The 18,613-nt window shown below is 35.8% G+C and overlaps 2 protein-coding genes and 1 long non-coding RNA gene across 3 annotated transcripts in view; 2 read left to right on the forward strand and 1 right to left on the reverse strand.

Moving 5' to 3' along the window:
- gart (phosphoribosylglycinamide formyltransferase) overlaps positions 1-6,251 on the forward strand; it is a 45,932-nt gene extending 39,681 nt beyond the window's left edge. The window contains exons 17-22 of the mRNA XM_059552270.1: positions 355-558; positions 1,248-1,400; positions 1,479-1,609; positions 3,731-3,872; positions 5,270-5,385; positions 5,729-6,251. Of these exons, the coding sequence (XP_059408253.1) occupies positions 355-558; positions 1,248-1,400; positions 1,479-1,609; positions 3,731-3,872; positions 5,270-5,385; positions 5,729-5,926 (944 nt within the window). The 3' untranslated portion in view covers positions 5,927-6,251. The remainder of the gene's footprint in view (positions 1-354; positions 559-1,247; positions 1,401-1,478; positions 1,610-3,730; positions 3,873-5,269; positions 5,386-5,728) is intronic.
- Positions 1-18,613, forward strand: part of LOC132142418 (uncharacterized) — a 1,026,371-nt gene that overhangs the window by 627,260 nt on the left and 380,498 nt on the right. The window lies entirely within an intron of this gene.
- Positions 6,700-18,366, reverse strand: n6amt1 (N-6 adenine-specific DNA methyltransferase 1). Its single transcript, XM_059551545.1, has 7 exons — positions 18,229-18,366; positions 15,422-15,563; positions 15,267-15,353; positions 15,098-15,188; positions 13,490-13,573; positions 7,334-7,475; positions 6,700-7,253 (listed from the first exon to the last, which is right to left on the reverse strand). Exons 2-7 carry the CDS (start codon positions 15,547-15,549, stop codon positions 7,147-7,149), a joined length of 639 nt encoding a protein of 212 aa, XP_059407528.1. The 5' UTR covers positions 15,550-15,563; positions 18,229-18,366; the 3' UTR covers positions 6,700-7,146.

Raw genomic sequence — 18,613 nt, forward strand, 5'->3', positions numbered from 1 at the left:
AGACCGGCCTTTATTTGTCCGTGTTGACCACGCCCCCGGCCACTTTCAGAGGCCTGGCGTTTATTTGACTACCGGTTTTTATTTGAGGAATTACAGTATGCTGTTTGTGATTACATTTGAAATAAAGCTTATGAAATGTTTTAATCTGAATTTATTATGATCTCATATAATATAAGTATATTCTTGCTTTCAATGATTGATATAAGCCGTTAAGTCACGATTTGTTAAATCAAGATATATATATATATATATATATTTATATATATTTTAGTTTTACTTAACTGGGAGTATGTAAATACTTAAATCATTTAAATAAAAAAAGTTTTCCAGCAGCACTGTTGACCTGTGTTTCAGACGCGTCCCGCTGGAGGATACCGGCTGTGTTCTCATGGCTGCAGAAGGAGGGAGGCCTTTCAGAGGAGGAGATGAGTCGCACGTTTAACTGTGGTCTGGGCGCCGTGCTAGTGGTCAGCAAACAGGACGTGCAGCGGGTCCTGCGACTGCTGCAGGGCCAGGAGGAGGCCTGGATCGTGGGTTCACTCACCGACAAACAGCCCGGTGAGACACACAAACACCCACATTTACTGATGCTTTATATATCAGTCATATTTCGCACTAAAAATAAAGAGTGCGTTATTTTTTTTTTTTGTAAGTCTAAGGACATTTTACTCCCAAACTAATAAGATATTTCTGGCCTTTTTAAAAATTCCTATTTGGATTATTTCATGGCATTTAAGCAGAGTGCTTTAGAGTTTAAAAAGCATTTTTTTTTTACACCAAAAAACTCATTACTGTAAAAAAAAAAAAAAAAAATCTATGACTGCATCATACAGTTGTTGAGTGACATTCGGAGTTGGCTGCATCCCTCTGCCAGAATTGAACCCTTCTTTTCCTTAGTCAAAACTTTCCTCTTTTGACATTGTCAATAGTTATTTTTTGATTCCAGTTACTTTTGAGGTACTACTACAGGTGATCACCTAATCAATATTGCAGATGTTACAATGAATGCGAAAAAAAAAATCGTTATACAAGCAAAATAAAATTATATTTATTTTTGTTGTATTGTGGCATAAAATGTAACCAGTACTTTTCTTTGTGATATTCACTCAAACACGGCCTTAGATTAGATTTGCTGTTTTCGTTATATTTACACGTTCTTTGCAAATACGCTTTAACTAAAGGAACATGTAATGTTATGTTAATGAGCCAACATTAGACTAATGTTTCATGTATTTTCCTATGTCCAGGAGCGGAGGCCGTGGTCATCAGAAACCTGGAGCAGAGTCTGAAGGACAGTCCAGGCCGCTCACCGGACACCAGTGTCCTCAAGAACGGAGCTCTTCACGGGGAACACTCAGCACGCAAGAGGACCAAAGTGGCCGTTCTCATCTCTGGGACTGGTGCGTGTCCTTCTGTGAATCACTTATGACTGCAGAGTGAAATGAAGCCAGTAACACTGACGCTCTGGTGTTTGACAGGAACCAATCTGCAGGCTCTGATGGAGCAGGTGAAGAAACAGTCAAGTTCGGCGGAGATCGTGGTGGTGATCTCCAACAGACCAGGTGTCATGGGGCTGAAGAGAGCATCTATGGCCGGCATTCAGACACGGGTTTGTCTGAAATATAATGCTCCTAAACAAGATTAATAATCAATATACAATTATGCAATTAAAATAAATCAATCTTAATAAAAAAAAGCTAATAAATCATTTTATTTAATAATCAATATTCATATATAAACTTATAATATCAAATATAATAAATCATAATATAAAATAAAATGCAATTTGCACATATGATAGTTTTTCTATCTATATAAAAAATGAAAAATTAAGTTGTACATAATGTTTGTTTATATATATATATATATATGTATGTATTAGGGTGACCACCCGTCCCGCGTAGCGCGTGCGCGCACAGCGTTTGAAGCCCAATTCATGCGTCCCACAAATTGAGACTGTGTCACGCAAAATCAATGCTTGCTCAAAAAAAGTTGATGGCTCTATATCCTCGAGCCCCAGGCAGCCAAACGAACATTACTTGACAGTTCAGCACGCTACTGCGAGAGCGGGAGCGAGCGAGTTTGAATGAGAGATGAAGTTTACATCTTTATTATTTCTGTTTTAACGTTTTTCCTACATTATTTATATTAAAATATGTTATGTAGGCAATAACTCAGTTTACTATTTGACTAATTTACTGAGGTGGCATCGTTGTTAACTTACAGAAATGATAATTTGGTGGATAATTTACATTTTTCCGTTAATAACAGGTAGTGTATTCCAATGTAAAATTAACAGTCGCCTGTGGACACTCGACAACCATCTTATCTGAGCTCAAAACGCTGCTTGAGCAAGTGTCAAGATACTAAAAGTAATAAATACATAATTATGAACGTTTATGTGTGTTTATTTTTGTTCTCAGTACGTTATTTTAATAGCAATTAATGATTATGAACATAAAAGCATTACTATCTCTATATATATATATATATATATATATATATATATATATATATATATATATTATTACTATATACTATCGATGAAACCACAAAGCTGACGCGGGAGGTATGTATAACTGCAATATAAAGTAATTTTGAGTATTATTGCTATTAGTATTATTTTCTAAAATTAGGTAGATGTAATATAAAAGTACACATGGCAATGTTTTTGCAACAGCTCCAAGTCTCACGCGCAGTGTAGGTTATACGTCACTGTCCGAATCCATTCACTCATTTATTTATTCACTCCTTCCTGATATAGTGAACTCAACTGCCATACACTATATAGGGATGAGTGAATGAGTGAATTCCTTTCCCTTGAGTTGTGATGTCAGACTTTTTTTTTTTTTACTTTTCCTGTGGTGTTGAGCAACTACAATTCATTTTAATCCTATAATTTTATATTATAATTTATTTAAAGTGAATAAATTGTAATGAAAAATTAATAAAATAGCTAAAGTAAATCGTAAGTGGAAGTGCATCTGTCAATTCTGTCATGAGCATACATCAGCAATTACACATGTTTAGGGCAATAGGGCATTATTAATATAAGGTGGTATGTGCTAGAAATGGGTAAACCACTATCAGTGAGTCTGCCCATGGGGTGTCCCACATTGTCCCTCAGAAACGTACCCCTTGTCCCCCCTTGGGCTTATTAGCAGGTGGTCACCCTAATATATATATATATATATATATATATATATATATATATATATATATTTTTTTTTTTTTTTTGTTTTTTTTTTTTTAATATATATATATATATATTTTTTAAGTTTTAATTATATAATTACAACTCCAGTTTGTTGAGGTATAAACATTTAAATGGTGGCTGTAATAAAAACTTGTTTTCCTGTGGATTTGTTCAAACACACATTAAATAATGAACAGGATAAGTAATAATATAATGAATGTGTAATATAATGTGTATATATTTAGCAAAACGCTCCTTTAAGTTATTTTTCCAAACTTCATTCTGATGCAGGGTTATTTTTTTTATTTTCGCTACTTAAAATAAGTGAAATAAAATATTAAAAACAAAACACCATTTCTCATTATTGTTAAATTTAACTTGAAGTACTAAAAACAGCTAAAACGAATACTTGAAATAAAAGTGTAAACAGAAAATTTACAAATAAAATGCAGTTAATTGCAAAATGCAAAATAATAGCAAAAACTCTTAATTATATCTCAGTGTTGGTAAAATATAGCAGTGTTTGTGTGTCAGGTTGTGGATCATAAGCTGTACGGCAGCAGAGCTGAGTTTGACGGCACCATAGACAAAGTTTTGGAGGAGTTTGGGGTGGAACTGGTTTGTCTGGCTGGTTTCATGCGAATCCTTACGGGACCCTTTGTCAGGAAATGGAGCGGTGAGTGTTATAGGCTTGAAAAGATCTTTTTCAGTGGTTTCTGTTTGATTTATTGGATTTAGAATTATTTTTAAGAGTGACAGAAACCATTTTAAACACCCCAGGATTCATCAGATCAATTGCTAATTCTTACCGTTGCTGATTTCCCTCCAAAATGATGTAATTACAGAACCAGCTTCTGGTGTTAAAAATGTTTTTATAAAATGCTAACACGATGACAAGCGATATTGAGGACCAAGGTTAATATAGTTAACTAAAACTAAAACCATATAAAGAAAACGTCATCACATGACCACATGAAGATTTTTTAAAAATTAAGTTATTTCAGCTTGTTGTCAAGGCAACGTTTCTCATTTTCATTTAGAAGCTTGATGAACAAAACAACTTAATAATCATAATAATAATATTGACAAAAATAACATAATTACCTAAATTAAAATGGCAAATACAAACAAATCTAATTTAAATTAATAAAAACTAATGAAACTAAAATCTAAGGCTGTCATCTGAATAATAATTTAAATAAATATAATAAAATCACACATCAAAATTGGCTGAGAAATCTACCCTAAAAGAAAATTTAAAGCCATTATTGTTTTAAATGAGAAAAGTATCAAATACACATCACAAAAATCAGCTTTAGAAGGAAGCATTTTATTTGACTTCAGCAAATAAATTATTAAACTTTTTGGCTATAATGTCCTAAACAACAAAAACATTGGAACATATCACTGGTCGCCAAAGTTTGGTATTATATTCTTCAAAATATCTTAGTTTCCACAAAATAAATTTTCATACAGGTATGAAACTACATGAGGTTGGGTAATTCATTTGGGTAATTGGTTTCATTTTTGGGTGAACTATCCCTTTAATGGGATTTATTATTATTATATATTTTTTTCTGTTTAGTTTTTATTCATATAGAAATCTGAAATTATTTTTTTTTTCTTAAGAAACTGAAACTTTAGTAGGTGGCTGTAAATGTCATAATGAGCAAGCCATTGAGTCATTCATTCAATTTGTTCAAATGGCATATTATAGGCTGCTACACGCAGTGAGTTGTTGCCCTGCATCATGTTACTCACCAATCAACTATATGAAATGGATGACCTACCTAGATCCAGGGATGGGATGGGTGTTATTATTATTTTTCATAATTAAATAGATTAACGCATTAAATCAACAGCCCTACTAAAAAAACTAATAATATATTGATGATAGTAAAATAACACTGTTGAGGACAGAAAAAGAAAGAAAAAAAATGTGTAAATTTTTTTAATATATAAGAATATTTTATGGAAGCAAACAAAACCTATTAAAGCATGATGGAACATTAGCTTAAATTGTATTGTTGTTTTTGTTGAGTTGTGTTTTTGACATTTTCATCTGTCAAACAGGTAAGATGCTGAACATCCACCCGTCCCTGCTGCCATCCTTTAAAGGAGTGAACGCACAGAAACAGGCTCTCCAGGCCGGCGTCAGAGTCACAGGATGCACTGTGCACTTTGTGGCGGTCAGTGTTTTCTATATATATATATATATATATATATGCTTTTTTTTTTCTTCTTTTATTAGTTTTTTTATTAAATTTTGTTTATTAGACTGTTTCAATTATTTTACTACTTCGACTTTAAAACAAATAGAAATGTTGTTTTTGCAACTAGCTAAAATAAAAACAAGCATTTATATATTTTTATTTAATTTCAGTTATTTCAAGTTTATTTATTTTTTACTCTGTCAACGATAATAACACTGGTGGCATTTTTTTGACCAAGCCACAGTGCTTGCTTTATGTGCAAATCTCAACAGGTTTTGTGAATTTCACTCATGAGTGTAACGTGTCTCTAAATCCACAGGAGGAAGTGGATGCAGGAGCGATTGTTGTTCAGGAAGCAGTTCCCATCCTGGTGACTGACACAGAGGAGAGCCTATCAGAGCGCATCCGGGAGGCCGAGCATCGTGCCTTTCCAGCAGCACTAGAGCTGGTGGCAAGTGGTGGGCTGAAGCTGAGAGATGACGGACGAATCGTGTGGAACCAGAGCATTCAGGGATAGATACCAACACACAGATCAAGCTTACGACACTAATATAATTCAGCCTCTTTAGTTCAGCTCCAAACTGTGATTTAAGAACAAATCATACAGTAAAATTTGTCAAACATTCCATATCAAATCTTTCCAGAAATTAATTCCTGAATGTTTTTAATGGCTCTTCTATTGCAGGATCCTAAACAGTATTAATCAAATTCTCTGTTGATGAATATTTGCTCATGCCTGAGAGTTATTGAAAACGTATATGAACTTTATTCTCTGCATGTAACAGAACTAGATGAATATTTGCTCTTGGCATTAAACTTGCACTGCTCTGTGACAAGACTGATCTTTGTATTAATACATTTTCTTTTTATGAACACCAGGGACCTCATTCATAAAATAGAAAACGTTCTACATGTAATTTTAAGATCATTGCTCAAATGTGCGATTCAGAGAATGAATGTACACACAAAAAACATGGGTATGCCTATTTCAGGTGTAAAAGTTATAAATCGCTAATGATCTTGAAATTGTGCACCGCTGAATGATTTTGGGATATATGCTGCACTGATTTGATCAAAAATACAATAAATGCAGACTTGGTGAGCAGAATACTAAAATTACGAACTGAAATACAATAAAAAAAAAAGAAATTTTAAAACAAAAAAATGAAAAGGGGAAATGAAAATAAAAAACACAAAATTATATATTCTCCTTTATTTTCTGTTTTTGAATGTATTTATGTTGATGCATCTCTTGTAAAACAGTGGGGAAAAAAAGAATCAAACAACCAAGACTTAATATTAAACATTATTTTTCGTGTGATAAATGACAGTGGTATTCTGACACTCTGGATTTCATTGCAGGTCAGTAACAGCATTTAATACTCCATAGTGAGCATGCGCTGCTCAAAAACAACCAGTCAGAGTGTAACTGATAGAATGAAACCGAAGCAGCAGGAATCTGACACAATCATGATAAACGGCTCAGCTGATGGGCTTATGCCGTCAAAATGCCCATCAATCCGTTAGGAATCACTAACTAGGTCCTTCTGACCCAGTTGTTGAGCTTCAGCAGACTTTATGGAAACAAACGCAGCCTGAAATACTGATGGTTCAGCAGAGGGATGGACCTCAAAACATCAGCTTGATTTTTATAATAATACTAATAAACCCTTTGGATGAGAAAAAGCTGGACATCACGTGTGTTTCAGTCTTCATGTGCTGATGGTCATCTGCTATTCAGGACTTACTGAAGCGCAGTATAGAAAGTCTCTCTCGCCCAGCCTGACGTGACAAACACTTGTGTCCATTCAGTCCTGATTTCCCCAACAAATCCACAATCTCTTCTAGAGAAGAAAAACATGAGTCCAGTTCAAAAACTGAAGATTCTGATGTGAATGCAAACGTGAACATCACAAACTCAAACCTGGATCATTCTCTGACACGGTCACCAGATAAAAAAGGCCATGATCAGACAGCAGCTGTGGAATCATGGGAAAGAATCGGTCCATCACCTCTCTGCCACGGATCCCGCCAGCCCACGATGCCTCGATCCCACGACTGCCTACCTGAAAACAAAACACACAACTTGTGATGCTGTTAAACATCATGTCAAAGATTACAGTCCTCAGTAGCATCAGATACATTACCTAGTAGCTCACAATTAATCTCTTGTGGACTGTACACAGAGATATTACTGCTAGCTAAAACTAAAAACAATAAAAACCTTTTTTGTTGCTTAAAATTCCATTCAAAAAGTGAAACTTGTATATAATATTTATTCATTACACAGACTGATATATTTCAAATGTTTATTTCTTTTAATTTTGATGAGTATAACTCACAACTAAGGAAAAACCCAAATTCAGGATCTCAAAAAAAATTGAATATTGTGAAAAGGTTCAATATTTAAGACACCTGGTGCCACACTCTAATCAGCTAATTAACTCAAAACACCTGCAAAGGCTTTTAAATGGTCACTCAGTCTAGTTCTGAGTACAAGCAATAGGGATAACCGCACCCTGGAGAGGATTTTGAAACGAAACCCATTCAAAAATGTGGGGGAGATTCACAAAGAGTGGACTGCAGCTGGAGTCAGTGCTTCAAGAACCACTACGCACAGACGTATGCAAGACATGGGTTTCAGCTGTTGCATTCCTTGTGTCAAGCCACTCTTGAACAACAGACAGTGTTAGAAGTGTCTCTTAAGGACAAAAAGGACTGGACTGCTGTTGAGTGGCCCAAAGTTATGTTCTCTGATGAAAGTAAATTTTGCATTTCCTTTGGAAATCAGGGTCCCAGAGTCTGGAGGAAGACAGGAGAGGCACACAATCCACGTTGCTTGAGGTCCAGTGTAAAGTTTCCACAATCTGTGATGGTTTGGGGTGCCATGTCATCTGCTGGTGTTGGTCCACTGTGTTTTCTGAGGTGCAAGGTCAACGCAACCGTATACCAGGAAGTTTTAGAGCACTTCATGCTTCCTGCTGCTGACCAACTTTGTGGAGATGCAGATTTCATTTTCCAACAGGACTTGGCACCTGCACACAGTGCCAAAGCTACCAGTACCTGATTTAAGGACTATGGTATCCCTGTTCTTAATTGGCCACGACATTCAGATGGTAGGTTCAGAATTTGGGTAAAAGTACATGAAAGCATTGATCCATCCTGCCTTGTCTCAACGGTTCAGGCTGGTGGTGGTGTAATGGTGTGGGGGTTATTTTCTTGGCACACTTTTGGCCCCTTAGTACCAATTGAGCATTGTTTAAACGTCACCGCCTACCTGAGTATTGTTGCGGACCATGTCCATCCCTTTATGAAAACAGTGTACCCATCTTCTGATGGCTACTTCCAGCAGGATAATGCACCATGTTACAACGCTCAAATCATCTCAGACTGGTTTCTTCAACATGAGTTCACTTTACTCAAATGGCCTCCACAGTCACCAGATCTAATTTAAATGTTAACTAAATTTTACTCTATGTACTAAAATAAGTATTAAAATTAAATAAATTTAATTAAAAAAACTTCTAACAAAAATATATAAATATAAATAAATATAAAAACTAGAATAGTGTCTCAATACTAGAATAACTTTGGCCGTTTAAATGAGTTCGGGAAGTTTTTTTTAATTGAAATTGTTTAAAAAAAAACTCATGGCATTGTTATTGTTAACTAAAACTATTACTTTTTTTGTTAACTGATGTACTGCTAAAAACTACTAAAAAACTAAAACTTAAGTACTAAAAACTAAAACTGAATTAAAAAAAAAATTATATATATATATATATATATATATATATTTATATAAACGAAAAAACAAAAGCACATTAAAATTACTAAAGATTAAAATTTTAATTTGAAAATATAAAAATAAATACATCAAAATATGAATAAATACCACAATAGTACATACAGTCGTGGCCAAAAGTTTTGAGAATTACATAAATATTAGTTTTCAAAAAGTTTGCTGCTAAACTGCTTTTAGATCTTTGTTTCAGTTGTTTCTGTGATGTACTGAAATATAATTACAAGCACTTCATACGTTTCAAAGGCTTTTATCGACAATTACATGACATTTATGCAAAGAGTCAGTATTTGCAGCGTTGGCCCTTCTTTTTCAGGACCTCTGCAATTCGACTGCGCATGCTCCCAATCAACTTCTGGGCCAAATCCTGACTGATAGCAACCCATTCTTTCATAATCACTTCTTGGAGTTTGTCAGAATTAGTGGGTTTTTGTTTGTCCACCCGCCTCTTGAGGATTGACCACAAGTTCTCAATGGGATTAAGATCTGGGGAGTTTCCAGGCCATGGACCCAAAATTTCAACATTCTGGTCCCCAAGCCACTTAGTTATCACTTTTGCCTTATGGCACGGAGCTCCATCGTGCTGGAAAATGCATCGTTCTTCACCGAACTGTTGTTGGATTGGTGGAAGAAGTTGCTGTTGGAGGGTGTTTTGGTACCATTCTTTATTCATGGCTGTGTTTTTGGGCAGAATTGTGAGTGAGCCCACTCCCTTGGATGAGAAGCAACCCCACACATGAATGGTGTCAGGATGCTTTAGTGTTGGCATGACACTGGACTGATGGTAGCGCTCACCTTTTCTTCTCCGGACAAGCCTTTTTCCAGATGCCCCAAACAATCGGAAAGGGGCTTCATCGGAGAATATGACTTTGCCCCAGTCCTCAGCAGTCCATTAGAGCTGAAACAACGAATCGATTTAATCGATAAAAATCGATTATTAAAATAGTTGTCAACTAATTTAGTCATCGATTCGTTGCTAAATAACTTTTATTTGCCGTAAGCGGCTCATTTCGTGCATATTTCAAATCTGCGGTGACCAAAGTGTGGCAGTAATGAGCCACCGGAGGTTTTACTCAGCCAGTACAGCAGGAGAAGTAGCGAATAGCCAATAGCTGGCCTCGTTTTATGTCACGTGCTTCCCGAACAGCGTCTCTGCAGCATTTAGCGGGATGTGGGAGACTGGGAGTACTTTACTTTGAGCCTTCAAAAAAGAAGAGTAACCTGTAAACTCTGCACTACTGAACTGTTTAAGGGGACGTTCACATATCGCGTCTTTTGCGCGCTCAAGTTCGTTATTACCAACACCGCACCGCATCGAGTTAAAAACATCTCAACTTTTCAGAATGCTGCAAGCGCATCGCGGGTCATGTGACAAGAACTAACCAATCAGCTTCATCCTTTCCCGTAACAACGTTAAAAGCTCAGTCAAGATGAAAGGAACAGCTGATCATAGTTGTATATGGATTTCCATTTTGAAATAAATTTAGTAGCAGAGCTACTGCAAGCGATTTTTTGAGCTGCAAATCCATTTATCCTTTGCTGAAATTTCCGCGTCTTCAAGGAGAGAGCACGTCATGGTTGCTTAGCAAAGGCAGACGCCTCAGGGGCGCTTCTGCCCGAGCGCTTTGGAAAGGAGGAGAAAGCGGCGCGCCTAGCGTTTTCCACGCGTTTTTAGGCACGATATGTGAACGGCCCCTAATACTTTTATTTGTGCAGATTCTCCAGTACAATGTTGTTTGCAAATGTTTAGTCGTAAAAGCTGATAACATTGCTTTTTAACAGTTAACATTTAAAGCTTTACAAACATGTTCTGTGATCAATTTGTCGTTTACCAGTTCAAAATTCAGTCGTGCAGCCTAATTATGACTGAATGAGAGAGGTAAATGTTTAAAGATATTTGAAATGCACTTTTTTTCTAAGTATTCACTGCTCCTTTTCACACAGCAGGTTTTTTGTGTGTGACTGTCCATTTTTTTTTTTCTGGACAACCTTCTGATGGATTTTACTTTAAATTGTGAGTTCCATTCAGGTTTCATGCCACTGGCACTTTATTCGAAGGATTGTTTACAATTTCACAGCAAAAGCTATAAAGCGGTTTCCCAGTAAATAATAAAATACAATGCACTGCAATTTTATTCTGTTTTATCCTTATTCTTCGTGAAAATATGTTCTGAAAGATTCCTTAATAAGCTTCGTTCGGGATGTTAAACTACTTTAGGAGCTCTAAGGACTGCCATGGTGAAAACATTATTTTAATCTCCTTGTGAAATTTGCTAGAGTATGGGTCAGTGTTCTGATTGCAGAAGAGTTCGACAAAGGATTACTAACACAATAAAACAACTCCAGGTATATTTTTGATTAGGATATGACAGTGCAAAATGGTTTAAATCTCTTAAAAATCTATGCTGAAGGATAAAGACCATTTATTAATAATTTACTTGGGGAAAAAATGGAAAAAACTAAAATATAAGTACATAAACCGATTAATCGTAAAAATAATCGACAGATTAATCGATTATCAAAATAATCGTTAGTTGCAGCCCTACAGCCCATTCACTATACTTTCTGCAGAAGATCAATCTGTCCCTGATGTTTTTTTTTGGAGAGAAGTGGCTTCTTTGCTGCCCTTCTTGACACCAGGCCATCTTCCAAAAGTCTTGGCCTCACTGTGCGTGCAGATGCGCTCACACCTGCCTGCTGCCATTCCTGAGCAAGCTCTGCACTGGTGGCACTCCGATCCCGCAGCTGAATCCTCTTTAGGAGACGATCCTGGCGCTTACTGGACTTTCTTGGACGCCCTGAAGCCTTCTTTACAAGAATTGAACCTCTTTCCTTGAAGTTCTTGATGATCCTATAAATTGTTGATTTAGGTGCAATCTTAGTAGCCACAATAACCTTGCCTGTGAAGCCATTTTTATGCAACGCAATGATGGCTGCACGCATTTCTTTGCAGGTCACCATGGTTAACAATGGAAGAACAATGATTTCAAGCATCACCCTCCTTTTAACATGTCAAGTCTGCCATTCTAACACAATCAGCCTGACATAATGATCTCCAGCCTTGTGCTCGTCAACATTCTCACCTGAGTTAACAAGACGATTACTGAAATGATCTCAGCAGGTCCTTTAATGACAGCAATGAAATGCAGTGGAAAGGTTTTTTTGGGATTAAGTTAATTTTCATGGCAAAGAAGGACTATGCAATTCATCTGATCACTCTTCATAACATTCTGGAGTATATGCAAATTGCTATTATAAAAACTTAAGCAGCAACTTTTCCAATTTCCAATATTTATGTAATTCTCAAAACTTTTGGCCACGACTGTACATTAATACTACAAACCACTGCAAATGAAAGAATTTTGAAACCATTCTGTTTCACTTACAATAAAATAAAAAAGCACAAATAAACTAAATTAATAAAGCATAACATAGGTAACAAAGAGATGGTCTTCATCTCTCCAGGGATGGTGCTGCAATTCTCTCTAGAAATATGGCACATAGTCTTAGAGTTTGTACTCGACAAACTGGGGCCTAGGTCAGGAAGCACACAGACTGGCTAAACCGACTATCTGCTAGCCGCCTCATGTCTCAGTAGTCTGTTAATTCTCAGCACATAGAGAATCTTTAACCTAGATATCATATTACAGAGACTGTGTCTGTTCCCCAAACTAGCAAATACAAAAAAAAAAAAAAAAAAATCCTAAAACAATTCAGGGGTAAAAAAGTAATTTATGTTCAACAAATAAAAGACATATAAATCCATATAATACAGATAAACAAATGCTAAAGCTTGGTTTAATGAATATTAGACCACGAGCTTTGTAAAATTCGATGAGTTTCAGAAAGGCAGGGCATAGAGGAGCAACAATTTTTTTTTTTTTTTTACCTTAAACCGCTTGCATTACACCAAATACACAAAATAATGTTTTTAGCAACCTCATATGACCCCTTTAAGCCTCTTGTTAAAAAAACAATTTAATCCTAGACAATTAGTTAATTACAGACTGTATACAGTACAGACTGTACGGTCTGTACTGTATATAAATTCATTATTGGACCAAAAACCTCTGAATGTAATAACCTAAAGAATGGTTTAGCGCCACAGTTAACATTAACATTTTGTCAGAAAAATAGAGTAAAACGGGAAATTACTCCATAGTGTATTGAATACTACATATTGGGCATCTCTGTCACTTTCAGGGGCATGTTTTTTTTCTTGAATGATTTCAGAACTTTTGTCTCAGTATCTCATCATATGATGTGACACTCGTTTACCTCTTCTGATGGTGTGATGACATATGGTGGATTGAAAAGAAGCACGTCCACGTTTCCATTCAACCTCGGCAAAAAACACTGGACCTGTGAGACACAACAAAACGACTGAAACAGCTGAACAAACATGAAAAAAAGAACAAATCATACGACAGAAAAAGGACACAAACTGTGAGAAAACTTGTTAACATCAATCTCAGGTAAGACATCACACCTGCTATTAATGCACGTCTCCTGTCACTGTCTGTGATGAGATTGAACAAGTTTAACTGCCTGTTGTACCACTGCCGATGATTGGCAGTTGAAATGGTGGTCCTTTACTGTTCTTCTGATGGCTGTATTTAGCTTTCAACACTTGATTGGATCACTCGATCCATAAGGATGCTCATTCCAGGTGTAAAACAGTGTTGTTTTTGTTAACCAGTGATATTTTAGTATCACTGACATATGCTTGTTATAGTAATATTTTGAAATTGTTTTTTTCCCCCTTGTTTTCACGTTAATTAAAATTGTTAGTTTTTGTGTTTATTTTAGGTTATGATTATATCCCTGTTGTTAAGGGATACTCCACCACAAAATTACAATTTTGTCATTAATCACTTACTCCCATGTTGTTCCAACCTGTAAAAGCTTGATTCATCTTCGGAACACAATTTAAGATATTTCTAATGAAAACCGGCAGGCTTGTGACTGTCCCATAGACTGCCAATCAAGTTACACTGTCAAAGTCCAGAAAAGTGTGAAAGATGTCATCAGAATAGTCCATCTGCCATCAGAAGTTCAACCATAACGTTATGAAGTGACGAGAATACTGTTTGTAAGCTAAGAAAACAAAAATAACAGTCTCCTCTGTGTCTCTCCACCATCACTCAAACTGCAAGGATGCGCTGTTTCTACATGTATTTACGCTTTAATATGAAAGAAAACGGTGCATCCTTGTGTCGCAGCTGACACAGAAGAGCATAGACAGTTTGAGTGATGTGGAGAGACACAGAGGAGACTGTTGACAAAGGAATTGTTGAATAAAGTCATTATTTTAGTTTTATTCGCGTACAAAAAGTATTCTCAGCGCTTTATAAAGTTACGGCTGAAGAACTGATGGCAGATGGACTATTCTGACGATGCTGTTCATACTTTTCTGGACCTTGACAGTGTAACTTACTTGGCAGTCTATGGGACACTCACAAGCCTCCCGGTTTTCATCCAAAATATTTTAAATTGCGTTCTGAAGACGAGCAAAGCTTTTACAGGTTTGAAACAACATGGGGGTAAGTGATTACTGACAACATTTTCATTTTGGGGTGGAGTATCCCTTTAACTAAATCTAAAAATATAAAAAATTTTCATTGAATGAAATAAAGCTGAAATAAAATAAAATTGCATTTTAAACAATGTTGAAGTACTAACATTACTAAAACGAAACTAAATTAAAATAATTTGAAGCTTTATCGAAATACTTTTCAAAATTAAAAATGACAAAAGCACATAACAAAATGACTAAAATTAAAATGAAAACTAAAATATAAAACTAAAATCTAATTTAACATATTTAAAAAATACTACAATAGTATAAATAAGAGGAAAAAAGAAAAAAAAGCGTGTGGATCTCACCAGGTCAGTGATCACTGGCTGCAGCTGCAGGTCATTACAGTGAGCTGTCTGCAGTGTGCAGTGTGCTGCTGCTGGATTCACATCAGTGCAACTGCAGAACAAACACAAAAGAAGTGACTTTTATTTGTACAAACCACGGGGTGAGCTGACATGATTTTACTGTGCTCACAGATACAATGCTTCAGGCCCGACCACAGATGCAAGGAAGGCCGAGATGACACCAGACCCACTTCCCACCTCCAGACACACGGATGGCCTGAAAACATCAACCCATTAGTAGATCAGAATTACACAGTGGAGTTAAGTGTCCATCATGTTCATCACCTGCTACCCTTCAGCCGATCAGCATCTTTCTCTAGAGCATCCATCAGGAGGAACGAATCTTCGGCTGGTTCGTACACATCTGAAAAAGATCCTTGGCCGGCCGGAGCATACAAGGGTGTCGGGTACATGAGAGCAGCAAGGTCTGATGGGAGAAAACCAGTGCAAGATATTAATAGGGTTCAGAAACAAAGCCCAATTCTGCTGGTTTGGTGGTCAGATGTTTCTGAATTGATTTTATGTGCCTCATGTACTGGCCTTCACACGAACTGGGCACAATCTGGTTTTAAGTGTTGTTTCACACGCAAACAGCTTGATTTTGAGTTTTATGGATTTATTTTCTGAGCTCTGGCATGTTAGAGCGCTCAATGGTGTGAGCTTTAAAAGCCCCAAGCATGTAAAATCTGCTCTGAAAACAAGATTAAGAGAAGAGAAGTTTACAATGTCTTAATGAAGTCTATAAATCCTGCAGCATCTGTCTGAACATGTGAGCTTCATGTCTGCTCGATCACTCCATTAAATTAACCTGATTCCAAACTTCTGGACTCACGTGTTTGGAATAACACCGCAGATTTCTGTCCTTTTATACAGCCAACATGTTCAAGTCATTCAGTCACGTTCTGCAGAACATAATGTGGTGATACCATGGTACTTTGATACTACTTGATACTAAAATTCATATATTCATACCAAAGTACCATATAAATTTATTACAGTATTCCAAGGCACTTTTATTGGGGAAACACTGAAATTTCTTAGTATTTCACAAATTGAACTTTGGCTTCTTTTCATAACTGTTTTTTTTTTTTTCATCGTTTTTATCTTAATATGTCATATGATCAGAGTGAATGGGAAAGAAAAAAACATGTTATCTCTTTGTTCGCTTAGGATGTTCTCCTGTACTTGGAGAACCCACTATCTCTGCTGTTTTGAATTCTTTAGCTTCATTTAGTGCCATGTTAGGTTATAAAACTAATTTAGGAAAACCTGTCCATGCCTTTTAATATTTCCTCTATTCTGACAATCTCCTTTTCAGGTTTCGGAAAGAGGTAGGGATGTACGATTATGAAAAAAATCATAATTGTCGATTATTTCCTTGAAATTGTGATTATTAATATCACAATTTACACTGAATGATGTTTAAACTTTATACCACTGTTGGATGCAACTGCATGCCGTATTTTTATATGAAAATAAACAAGCTGAAAACACTCTAACTGAAAAAAACTTTTAGTGCTTTTCTATAGTATTAAGTCTCAAATATAAATCTGATTTATATCTTCTTTAAATTGTAAAAATATGAATGGTATTATAATGTTATACTAAAACTAAAATAATGAGAAAAACCTTAAGATAAGTAGAGAGAGAGAAAAAAAATCTTAAGCACGCAGAATAACATAAGTTGACTTTAAACGATTAACTGCCGCTTTGAACAATTACGTAATTGTGGCATCTATTATTGTAATCGGGAATTGTGCATCCCTAGAAAGAGGTCTCAAATATTTGGGCAGTTTATCACTCACGATTTAAATAACTTAATTGAGGCCAATTATTCTCCTCTTATTTAAAAAATTAAGGCCTAGTCCACACGGACACGGGTATTTTTATAACCGGAGTTTTTCCTCCTGCGTTTAAAAAAAAAATCCCGTCCACATGAAAACGCAAAAACATGCTATCTAGCACTGTCAAGAGCATGCCACACAAGCAGGCGGCGATATAACCCAAATTGTAAAGTCACCTTGGCCAATCAGAAGCAGTCGCGGCGCACAATCTGACGTCAAACACAGCGGATAACGGCGCACACTCTGAGGTCGCAAGGCAAAAACCCCGGTTATACTGTCCACACGACAACACTGCAACCGGCGTTTTTGAAAATGCTCATCCTGGCAGTAGTTTTCAAAAATGTTCGGTTTCGGTGCCCTGAAACTGCGTTTTCGTGTGGACGAAAGGCCGAACCGCGTAAAAAAAGTCACGGTTATAAAAATACCCGTGTCCGTGTGGACAGGGCCTAAAAACGATCTTGAAAAGTGGACCTTCTTGCCAACTTCCCATCTTGGGAGGGTTAATGTTATACAAATGTATATTCTCCCTCGTTTAGCTATTTTTTTTTTTTTTTTATCAGAATCTTCTGTTAACTCTCCATCCTTTTTAAAATCATAGAACTCTCACATATCTGGTTATAGCTGGTATAATAAGCAACAGAGAATTAGTCTTTCTAAACTTTGCAAACCAAAAGATTTGGGAGGTATGTCTTTGTCCAATTTGCAATTCTACTATTCTAACTCAAAATGATGGCAAACTGGTTCATTAAAGGTTAGTTCACCCAAAAAGGAAAATTAGGCCATAAATTACTCACCTTATCATCCTAGGTGTATATGACTTTCTTATTTCATACGAATGCAGTCGGAGTTATTTTAAAAATGGTTTTGATCTTTCAAGCTGTTTGATGACACTCAGCGGGTCATATTTACCGAGGGTATGAATAATATTGAGCACTACTGTATATATACTTTAAAAGTAAAATTAATTTTCCACTGAATGAGTGCCATTTGTTTCCAATAAATGTATTATACAACAGATTTATTTTAAGTAGTAACATTAAATCCCATGGTTTGTGAATACTGTAATCATTTCGTATTTCATGGTAACGTTACATGTCGATATACTATGGTATTACCATATTCTTTGTAAAGAGGCAATTCACGCCAACTTATGATCGTTATTTTTAATATTTTAAACTTAACTCTGCTTTTTTATATAAGACATATATATTAAACGTTGTACTATACGATAATGAAGGTGTTTCTTACCCTGTCTGCTCCAAGCACATGATTCCCAAACACAACAGCTCGTGTTCTCGGTATATTGCACTTCCGGTTGCTGTCACAAGTGCATTATGGGAGTCGTAGTTTTCAACATGGATTTGTATTCGATGACGCCACGATTTTCAAAATCATAACGAAATGTTGTGAAAATAACTTATGAATGATAAGGAAATTTAAGGCATGGCAAGTTTATTTATATAGCACATTTCATACACAATGGTTATTGAAAGTGCTTTACATAAAAAGTAATAGTAATATAGAATAATAATACAAGATTTTTTTATATATAATCTAAAATGTATTTTAAAATAAATAAACAGTTAAGAATAGAAAAAAATACATAAAATACAGTGCAATATGTTCAGACGTA

The sequence above is a fragment of the Carassius carassius genome, chromosome 6 (genome assembly GCF_963082965.1).
Source record: "Carassius carassius chromosome 6, fCarCar2.1, whole genome shotgun sequence".
Classification (NCBI taxonomy): Eukaryota; Metazoa; Chordata; class Actinopteri; order Cypriniformes; family Cyprinidae; genus Carassius; species Carassius carassius.